The following is an 11,132-nucleotide window of genomic DNA, read 5'->3' as shown; positions in this document are numbered from 1 at the left end:
TATGATGGAGAGAACATTGGAGCTTCTACCATAACTATCCATCGCTCCGGACTGCAACATGCATTTAAAAGTGCATGTTGTCACAGCAATTTCAACTTTGCGTGGAGGAGCTGGTTGGTTTAGTTGGCTGGACAGCCATTGTGAATCAGATTGGTGCCAACAGTATGGGGTTCAAACCCTACTCCAGCTGGGGTGGATTTGGGCCCCACCTCCTGATCCTACCTGTGGTGGAGGTCGTAGTGCTGTGGGTTGGAACTGCCTTTGGGTAGAAAACTGAAGAAGAAATTTTAAACTTCAGTGAGTTGTGCCCTAAGCCACTCATGTTACTCTCTAATCCTTTATAAGAACAAAAAACTGCGGATGCTGGAAATCCAAAACAAAAACAGAACTACTGGGAAAAACTCAACAGGTCCGGCAGCGTCAGCGGAGAAGAAAAGAGCCGACATTTCGAGTCCTCATGACCCTTCAACGGACATTGCTTCTCTAATCCTTTATGTTGCTTCAAGATTTATTTTACCCTTATCAGGCACCACTCACGAAACTGGCCCACACACCAACCCACCCCCACCCCCCCAACACTGCCTCATGAAACTGGCAGCAGACCACCCCACTCAACCCACCCCAGAAAAGACTCTGCTGATTGCGTTTGTCAAGATGACTGTTATGACCCGGCAGGTGATGTGTGCCTTTGGCTCAAATCCAGAAGGGAAATTTGATCATGTAGTCACAACGATTTTGCAATTTGTATTTTATTTTGAGATGCGTACCCTAAATTCAACAGTAATAAGTCTATCAAGACTCCAGAGATATTTACAAAACTAAATTAAACATTTATTAATAAAGAAAAGATTTCAAGCACATACAGAGGTCTACAAATTACTACTATAATAACTCTTAAAACCCCCAATTAATCTAGCTTCCAGTTACACCCCCATTAAGGCAACAGGGTAAAAAATAGACTTAAACAGACCCAGGCAAGTCAAATACAATACCCCGGAAAGTAAAATTCAAAGTGGCTTTTTCACAACTTCGGTTTCTGTATTCAGCAGCCTATTGCACACTACTGGAGGCTTTTCACACTTCTGGTAGATCTTGTAATGCCTTCCTTTATACATATTTCTCCCTTTTAATGCAAATTCCATTGTTCCCATCTGTCTTTGGAACTTTACCTTTCTCATAGTATTAACACCATAAAAAGATTTTTATTATCAGTAGCCTTTGGGGAAAATAAACACACTGCTTGGCCTAGCTTCTCTGGCTAGGTGTAACATCCTAGTATCTCCTTGAAATTAAAACTACCCTGATTTATCTAAAAATGCAAATTCTCCTTACTTCACTTTCTAAAACTTCAGCCATGTTTACATATTTAGCATTTCAAACCTAGCTTCTTTTGATAAGTCAAAGCCTTCACATCAGCTGTCTCAAATTCAATTAACACACACACACACACACACACTATCCAAACCCCACTGTAAACCTACTTTTACAAAAATATTATGAAAATTATTATATTTTCCTCACAATGACTCTTCAAATTGTGCTCATTAGCGCACAGGCACTAGAAGGCAAGTTTTTAAGTTGTTTGAAATCCGGTTACTCAGAGGTGAAGGATTGAACACCCTTTTTAAAAATGCTTAATTTATGCTGATAAATTGCACCACTAAGGCAAGAAAAGAATAATGGTCATGCTCCATTGTGGTGCCTGATGGTCAGGGAAGATTTTACATTTATGATTATGCAATTTCTCATTTATAACCAAAAGCGGAAACCGTAACCTAACCCAGTGCACCTTTAGAAACAAAGAGAAAGCCCCAGACCACTTCCTCACAGTCTCCTCAGCCCATTGGGGCTTAGACATTAATCTTCACAATAAACTTAGTCAGACTTTCCTGGGAAGCCCCAGCCATGCTAAGTTCCTTTATTGATGGCTTTCTGAACTGCTTTACACCTCCGTCAAACCACTTCTGCAGCAATCGGCATCAGCACCCAGGCTGATACTTCAACTGGTATATCTCTCTCTCTCTCTCTCTCTCTTTCTCTGCCTTTGGTTCTCCATATCATTACATACCCTGGTCACTGCTAAAATGTTTTGAAGGTCTTTAAGTGCATTCTTCAAATCCTGTCACCTCCATACACATATACCAGCTCTGAGGTATTTTCACAAGACTGTCTGTGATCAATTTATCAGATAGGGGCCAGAAGGTCCTTGAAAAAGTATTTCCAAAGTTCCATGCTGAAGGACCCTCTATTTCAAGAGCTTGTTCTCATGCAGCATATATCACCCTTAGAGGCTCAACGAATTATTATGGTGCCATAGTCACTGTGCAACTAAAAGAAAATTGCTTCATTACAACAGGGAAATTTAGTTTAAAAAGCACTGATGTCTTTGGTAGTTCCAGATATCAAGCGACAAGCTGATATAATATCCGTCAGTGGGCACCTGTGAAATGTATTGTTTGCAGAATAAAAGGGTGGCCCACAGAGGGGTTGAGCTGTGTTCCTCAGTGAACTGAGATGTATGTTCCCAAGGAGGAGTGCAAAGCTCAGTAGCTGGTCTGGTGCTGGTGTATTAGTGTGAAAGTCAACCTTTGGTCCTGATCTTAAGCCCAACACCGCAACTCTTGACTAGCAGACGCTGATCCAAGGAGGATGAAGGGCATCCCAGCCCATCTTAACTGACAGTTGAGGCCTGACGCCTCAGTTTATGATGCTCCCCGCCTCCCCTCCCCCACACCGATCGGCTTGTGTGTTTAGTCCAGTTCATAACGGGACTCTGGCGAATGTTATGGCAATGAGGCCACCTCTGATTGGCCGGTAGCTCTGTGGAGCAGGATATCCTCCTGGAGAGTCCTGCCTCTGTTAATTAAAGGACTGTTGCCTGAAAAATTAAAGTGGGGTGAGCCGGCTAATGGGTTGTCCCTCAAAATTTACACTGGGTTGTGGGGAGCCCATGCTCAGCATAAAACCCAGCCCAATGTATCCACTTCTCCCTTTAAACTCAAGAACTTAGTTTGGGAAATGAGACCAAAAGTGATATTCAGCCAAACTGCTGTTTGCAAAGGTGTGCAGTTCAAATTGTCTCAAACTGCCATATTGTCTTTCTTCGAAGAGAGCTCAACAGTGCAGTTCAGCTGAGTAAAGCTTCATTGACAGAACAATGTCTATCAGCAGGTTTCCTATGGTCTGATAAGCTACAGTGCAGCTTCTGACTCCTACCTGCAGTAACATTTGTGCCACACGAGTGCCAGGTAATGACCATCTCCAACAAGAGAAAATCTATCAACATCTGGTGAGAGTAGGGGCATCACCATTGACCAGAAAATTAATTGGGCCAACAGGTAAATACTGTGGCTACAAGAGCGGTGATGGTGACCATGAAATTAGTATAAAAACTAAAGCCGCTGACATAATTTAAAAGATAATTAAAATCAGCGCTCAATTAATCAATCAGACCTTGGGGATAAAGTTATAATTCAATAATGGGAGACGTTACGGCTAAAGAAACCTGATTTTTTTTTCAGTAAATTACAATCTAAAGGTTTTAGATAAGAGTTGCCGAAACACATTTCATTTAACCTCTCTATAAATTAATGTGATGCCAGCACTTGAGAAGCAACTGATTAGTGAGTAGCTGGCGAGTCTTTATTTATCTCAGTACATTAGTCTGATAAATAGAGACGTGTCAGGGTAATTCAGACATGTGGAGAGAACATCCTGCTCCATGTGGGAACTCAGGTCACTTCTCATGACCTGGGACAACCATTATGTGCAGGCAGTGTCATAAGCAGCAGCAGCTTTAGTTCTAGATTTTGTAGCTTGAGCAGCAAGAGACGTCACTGTGGTGCACCCACAAGGCTAAGCATTTTGAGGGTAGCACATTAGTAATGTGGGCAACCCACAGTTTAAGTGCATGCACGCAAAGAGGGAATGGTTGACCACCAAGCAGTCAAAAAGGACCAAGCAGGAAGTGCAGGCATCTCCCAAGTGCACCTAACTGGCCAACTAGTTTTCAGTTCTGCATACTGGTGAAAGCGATGATTAAGTCAGGGATGTGCAGCCGCAGCCTAGTTCATGGCGCCATGGCTGACTCATCTATGCAGTGGAGCAGAAGAAAGATTGGGAAATCAGTAGTGATAGAGGATTCGATAGTTGGAGGCAGAGACAGACATTTCTGCAGTCGCAAAGTGAATCTAGGCTGGTATGTTGCCTCCCTGGTGCCAGAGTCATGGATATCACTGTAGGGCTGCAGTGCAATCTGAGGAAGGGAGGGTGAACAGCCAGTAGTCATGGTCCACATGGCATAGGAAGAGAAAGGGATGAAATCCTGCAGTCAGAGTTTAAGGAGCTAAGAAAGAAATTGGCAGGACCTCAAATGTAGTAATCTTTGGATTACTCCCAATACCACATACAAGTGAATTTAGAAACAGGAGGGCAGAGCAGATGAATGTGTGGCTGGAGAGATCATGCAGGAGGGAGATCTTTAGATTCCTGAGGAATTACAACTGGTTCCGAGGAAGCTGGGATCTATAGATGCCGGACAGTTTTCATCTTAACAGAGATGGGACCAAAGTCCTTGAGGGGTGGTTTGCTGGTGCTATTGGTAAGGGTTTAAACTAACCTGGTAGGGGGCTGGGATCAGGAGATAACAACAGAGAGATAAAATAAGGTACACAGTGAGAGAACACTAGAGTAGCAATTATAAGGTATGAGGTGGGACCAGAGTATGAGGGAATATTATAAGGTCACAATAAGATTTACTGTGCATGTATGTGAATGTGCAGAGTGTGGCAAATAAGATTGATGAGCTGTAAGCAGATAGCCACAAGGTAATATGATGTTTCACCAATAACTGAGGGATTTCTACAGCTTAGGTTCTAGGCAGCTAAAAACATGGCCAGCAATGATGGAATGATTAAAGTCAAGGATGCACAAGGGGCCTGAAATGGGGGAGCACAAATACCTTGGAGGATAGCTGGAGTGATTGGAAGCCAGGAAAAGACCAGCTGATCCACCAAGCTTTAGCCACATTCCTGATGGCTGGAGCATCCCTTCTCCCACCTCCCTCTCCTTCCCTCCTGCTATGCTCACTCCATCTCATATCTCCACCACCACACACCTCCCTTATACCAACACCTCAGCAATGCAATCTCGACAAAGAGTTGAAAGAACAGAGGAAATACCCACCGCCAATAGGGAAAACAATACTGTGGAAAATTCCTGTCCAGTTAACTCCAGCAATCAAAACCAGTTCCAGAGACGATCATGTGACATGTAAAAGTTTAGTGGGGGTGAAATTGGTCCATCATCAGCTGCTTCATCAATGACATTCCTTCCATCATAAGATCAGAAGTGATGATTGCACAATGTTCAGCACCATTCACGACTGCTCAGATACAGTCCATGTCCAAGTGCAGCAAGAGATGGACAGTATCCTGGCTTGGGCTGACAAGTGGCAAGTAACATTCGTGCCACACAAGTGCCAGGTAATGACCATCTCCACCAACAGAGAATCTAACCATCATCCCTTGATGTTCAATGGCATACCATCACTATCAATATCCTAATGGTTACCATTGACCAGAAACTGAGCTGGACTAGCCACATAAATACTGTGGCTACAAGAGTAGGTCAGAGGCTAGGAATCCTGCGATGACCAACTCACCTCCTGACTCTCCAAAGCCTGTCCACCATCTACTAGATACAAGTCAGGAGTGTGATGAATACTCCCCACTTGCCTGGGTGAGTGCAGCTCCTGAAACATTCAAGAAGCTTGACACAATCCAGGACAAGGTAGCCCACTTGACTGGCACCACATCCACAAACATTCACTCCATTCACCACTAATGTACAGAAGCAGCAGTGTGTACCATCTAGAAGATGCACTACAGGAGTTCACCAAGGCTCCTTTGACAGCACCTTCCAAACCCACGACCACTACCATCCAGAAGGACAGAGGCAGCAAATAAATTGGAACACCACCACCTGGAAGTTCCCCTCTAAACCACTCACCATTCTGACTTGGAAATATATCACCGTTCCTTCACTGTCACTGGGTCAAAATCCAGGAACTCCCTCCCTAACAGCACTGTGGGTGTACCTACACCACATGGACTGTAGCGGTTCAAGTAGGCAGCTCACCAGCAGCTTCTCAAGGGGCAGTTAGGGATGGGTAATAAATGCTGGCCCAGCCAGCGAAGCCCATATCCCCAATGAATGAATAAAACAAACAGCTTCCACATTTTCCCTTCCATTGGTTATCCTGCCAGCTCTACCCCTGAACAGCAGGTTGAAAACATATCCCCCCCCTTACACAGGCATTAGACTAACATGTTAAACCATTGTTCTTTACCCTTTGAATGCAACAATAAGCCTTACACACAGTAATGAGTGCAGGGAAAACATGCCAGTGCTTTGGGGAATGAATGAGGGACTAGAATTAATTGGATAGCTCCTCCAAAGAGCCACAGGCACAAAGGACCAAAGGACTCTTTTTATCTCTCTGAGGTCATAGGAGTGCCTATTAAGACAGAAAAAGTCTCAACTGCAAATATGTTTACCTTCATATTGAATGTGTCTATCATCTTTCAAATGTTTTCTTGGCACAGGTAGCCCCATGTCCTCAATTACGAACCTGTCATGTTTATTTTATAACTACTCCCAAATGAACTGTACCTGGGATATCAATGAGCAAGCACCAGCGGATGCACAGTATACTTTGTCTTATCAGTAAGTGTGAGATTTTATTCATCTACCTATCTATCTAGAGCCTGAAATAGCTGTTTGCACTCTATTGAGGGATGAAGTGAGGGTCATTTCACTTTAAAAAGCAAAATACTACAGATGCAGGAAACCTGAAATTAAAAACAGAAAATGTTGGAAATACACAGCTGGTCTGGCAGCAGCTATCAAAACAGTCAACGGGTGGAATTTTCCTGGTCCTGTGGTGGCGGGATCGGGGTTATGTATGGCTGGGATTATAGAGGGAGCAACGCATTCCCACCCTTGGGGAAGTTTCCCAGGTGTCTGTCCACTCCTTGGAGGCAGGTAATTTAATTAATTAAAGCCTCTATCAGGTTCTCTATCAATTTGCCAGCGGTGGAATGCCCCCCTCTCCCCACCCACCAACCCCCCAACTCTGCCGCATGGGGAGTCCGCCAGTGCATTGGAGGGAGGTAGCCTGCCTCTAGTTGGCTGGGGAGGGGCTCTGTCCCCCAAAGAGGGGACTGTGCGAAGGAAAGGCCCCTCCATGGCCCTAACCATCCCGCTGGAGGGCATTTCCCCTCTGTTTGGCTGGGCCTAACTTACCCCCACCCCCCCAAAAAAAATATTTAATTATTTTTACCTTTCAGATAGCAAACATACATGTGAACCTATGAATCAGGAGCATGAGTAGGCCATTCGGCCCCTTGAGCATGCTCTGCCGTTCAATAAGATCATGGTTGATCTGATTGTGGCTTCAACTCTGCTTTCCTTCCTACCCTCATCCCCTTTGACTCTCTTGTCAGTTAGGAATCTACCTAACTCAGCCATAAAAATATTCAATGGTCCTGCCTCCATGGGTGTCTGTGGAAGAGAGTTCCACAGACTAACGACCCTCTGAGAGAAAAAAGTTTCTTCTCATCTCCATCTTAAATGATAGACCCCTTATTTTTAATCTGTGTCCCCTAGATTCTAGTCTCTCCCACAAGGGAAAATATCCTCTCAGCATCCACCCTGTCAAGTCCCCTCAGGATTTTATATGTTTCAATAAGATTGTTTCTCATTCTTCTAAACTCCAATGGATACAGGCCCAACCTGTCTAACCTTTCCTCATAAGACAATCACCTCATCCCACGAGCCATCCAGCCTCCATGCTGAGGTACCCTTGGGCCCTCAGACCACCTCTCCCTTTGGGGCTGCTGAGGCTTCAGAGCTGCTGGCCCTTTGATTGGACAGTCAGTATCGGGAACCTGCCTGTCATGCTTAATTAACCTTAATTGACATAATAATTATTATTTCAGGAAACGCCAGGTCATTGCATTCCACACACACACACACACACACACACACACATTTATTTCTTAAATATTATCTTTCTAAGGTTTACTGGAAAAACTGAAGTACCGACCTGTCATCTGACTGGATGTTGCAATGCTACCTGCCATTTTCGGAAGGATAAATTGATCCATTTCGACATAATACAAATTTGTGTTGCTGAATCAAGCCAACATCTAACCAAACCTTGCTGCATATCCATCTCACCAGCTACTTATTGTAAGGTTTGCCCACTTCAATCTTATATTGTCTTGTGTTCTCTATGGTACCATTGAAATGTGATCACGCTGTTAATTGAAATGCCTCAATTAAAAATGAACATATTCAATATATTTCCAGGCTACCATCAGCTAAAATGCAAGAAGCAAATAAATCTAAGTGTTGGCGACGGATGATAATATGAACAAACCTGTGGTGTGTTTGGTATAATAAGTTATCATTTTTGGTTTAGATAAAGCCAGTGCTCCAATTAAAGTTGAGGTAAATGAAACTGAAGTAAAGTGGAAGCCACCAAGAGGTGTTCATCCTTCTGACGATTTTTTTTATCAAGTAGAAATCACTGATAATAGCAACAATGTCAAAAAGGTAACTAAACCTTATTAATGTTTGTATTATACAGAATTCCACACAGCTCTGCTTACTATCGTGCTCTGCTGCTTACATCCTAACCAATGCCAACTTCCATTCACTCACACTTCTGTGCTCACTAACCTACATTGAATCCCAAACTGGCAATGCCCCAGTTTTTGCATTTCTATCCTTGTTTGCAAATTTCTCCATGACCTCTCTCTGTAACCTCCTCCAGCTTGACTAACCGCCGAGATCTCTGCGTTCGACAAGAGTTCTCACCTCTTGTGCATCCCCGATTCTCATGGCTCCACCATTAACAACCATGCCTTCAGCCTCCTAGGCCCTAAATTCCCTGGAATTCCTTCCCTAAATCTTAATCTCCTCCTTCAAGATGGTTCTTAAAACCTATTGCTTTGACCAAGTTTTTGGTCCTTAATATCTCCTTATGGGCTCAGTGTCACATTTTGTTCAATAATGCTCCTGTGAGAAGCGCCTTGGGACATTTTACAATGATGGCTATTTAAATGTGAATTGTTGTCAGTGCCATTTTACAATGGCTGATGTGGCACTTTCTGTAAATACAGGAAATAGATGTGCAAAGAGGACTGTGTATTAGATGTCTTTACACACGCTGTTTCCCGGTGCTGTTAATCAAGCTTAATATGCTGGAACCAATTCATAACCCATCGTGATGGCTCCATTGAAAGTCAGGGATTACTGTTGGGACTTTTTTTGTTTGACATAGGCATGTTGCTTGTAATTTGTAATACTTGAGTGTATATGAGTGTATTTAAGACCGAGATAGATAGGTCCTTGATTGGTAAGGGGATCAAAGGTTACGGGGAGAAGGCGGGAGAATGGGGTTGAAAAACTTATCAGCCCATGATTGAATAGCGGAGCAGACTCGATGGGCTGAATAGCCTAATTTCTGCTCCTTTGTCTTATGATCTTATGGTCTTAATTTGTGAGCCCAACCCTGAATGTTGCCTTGATCCTACTGTCGGTGAGCAGGTGTAGCTTCATTTTCCGGAGTTCCGTAGAGATAGGAACAGAGTTAACATTTCAAGTCGATGACCATTCATCAGAGTTTTCTGTTGAAAGGCCATCGACCTGAAAAGTTAACTCTGTTCCTCTCTCCACTTCCGTTGCCTGACCTGCTGAGTATTTCTGGTGTTTTCTGTTCGTATTCCAGATTCTCAGACCCACAGTATTCTGCTTTTCAAGTCGCTTCATTTCAGTTATTTCTTCATTATCATTTATTTTAACGTCTCTACTTTAAAACTGAAATAATATGAATTGTACTGATGCATTAAGAATCACATCTGTTCACCTGGCGTTCTAATGATTATTATATTGGTTTAGATAGAAGATGTAAAATTGACAAAGTGGATCATTGAAAATCGAAAGAAAAGTTACTCTGTAAAAGTGAGGGCACGAATTGACAATCACTTTTCAGATTCTCTTTGGAGTGACTGGAGCCAGGCTGTCAATATTGGTAAGAGAATAACCTGCTTAAAGAGGGTTTTGCATCTGGGGTCAGATTCTCAAGTGGGTTGGGGGCCAAGATTGGAGATGAGCAAGTGTACGATTTACACTGCCAGTCTTTGTGCTGGTTCTCCACCACCAACCTGACCTCAAGGCCTAGTCAATAAGAGCACTCAGAGTCAGATCTACTGCCCCAAGTGGGCAACCAATTTAATGCAATTAATGTTAATCATGCAGGCCCACTCAGGCTCTGTTCCCGCGCCAAACTGGAGATTTTCAGTCAGCAGTGAGAATGGGCCATGTCACCATACTCCCTGTACAGACCAACTCAAGGTGGGAAGTGAGGGGTTGGAGGGGAATTAGTCAAGCAACACACCCCATCAGCCCCCCCCCCCCCTCTCCCCCCCGGCCCCCCTTATGATCCATAATGGCTGCTGGGCCACAGCTGTGGCCATTGGCTTTCTCATCGAGGGGCTGTTCCTCCATGATCCAGCTAGGTTTCCCAGGCCTAAAGGTTCCAGCTCAATTGAGGGGAGGTACTGCTGAATTAGGAAGTGAGAGCCTTCCCACCCACCTGTAAGCATGCCTGCTAGGTGAACTCCCAACATTTGGCACCCACTTTAACCCCTCTGATCTCCCGATCTCCCCAGAGGCCTCCCAGCCACCACCCTAAACCCCTCCGCTCCACCCCACCCAAGCAAGGGCTTTGAACTCCCCCACAAGTGCCTTCATTCTCCAGCCCCTAAGTCACTGTCAGCCCAAACCACACACCACCCCCACCCACTGCCTGGCATCCATTCTCCCTCCAAAACTCTGAATCCCCTCCTGCCAGCCCCATGCCTCAACTTTCCTCCAGAGGTCTGTAAGCACCCCACCCCCAAGCACACACATGACCTCTGATCCCTCAGGCCCACCACAATCTCCTGTTAGGCCTCTTATCTCACCCCACCGACACTTCCGATTTCCCCCTACTGAGGCCTCCATCCAGCTTCCACCTCATACCCACCCAACTGCTCCTGGCCTCTGCTTCTTCAGGCCTCTGA

The 11,132-nt window shown here is 44.4% G+C and overlaps 1 protein-coding gene across 2 annotated transcripts in view; it reads left to right on the top strand.

Moving 5' to 3' along the window:
• The window catches only part of LOC121284381 (interleukin-13 receptor subunit alpha-1-like), a 68,265-nt gene that overhangs the window by 47,634 nt on the left and 9,499 nt on the right, over positions 1 to 11,132 (top strand). For both annotated transcript variants that reach the window (XM_041199807.1, XM_041199808.1), the window contains 4 exons: positions 6,606 to 6,726; positions 8,081 to 8,253; positions 8,486 to 8,619; positions 9,967 to 10,099. In XM_041199807.1, coding sequence (XP_041055741.1) covers positions 6,606 to 6,726; positions 8,081 to 8,253; positions 8,486 to 8,619; positions 9,967 to 10,099 — 561 coding nt within the window. The remainder of the gene's footprint in view (positions 1 to 6,605; positions 6,727 to 8,080; positions 8,254 to 8,485; positions 8,620 to 9,966; positions 10,100 to 11,132) is intronic.

This window comes from Carcharodon carcharias, chromosome 11 (genome assembly GCF_017639515.1).
Source record: "Carcharodon carcharias isolate sCarCar2 chromosome 11, sCarCar2.pri, whole genome shotgun sequence".
NCBI classification, from domain to species: Eukaryota; Metazoa; Chordata; class Chondrichthyes; order Lamniformes; family Lamnidae; genus Carcharodon; species Carcharodon carcharias.
Note: the sequence above shows the minus strand (reverse complement) of the source record. Positions and strands in the feature narration are given on the sequence as shown.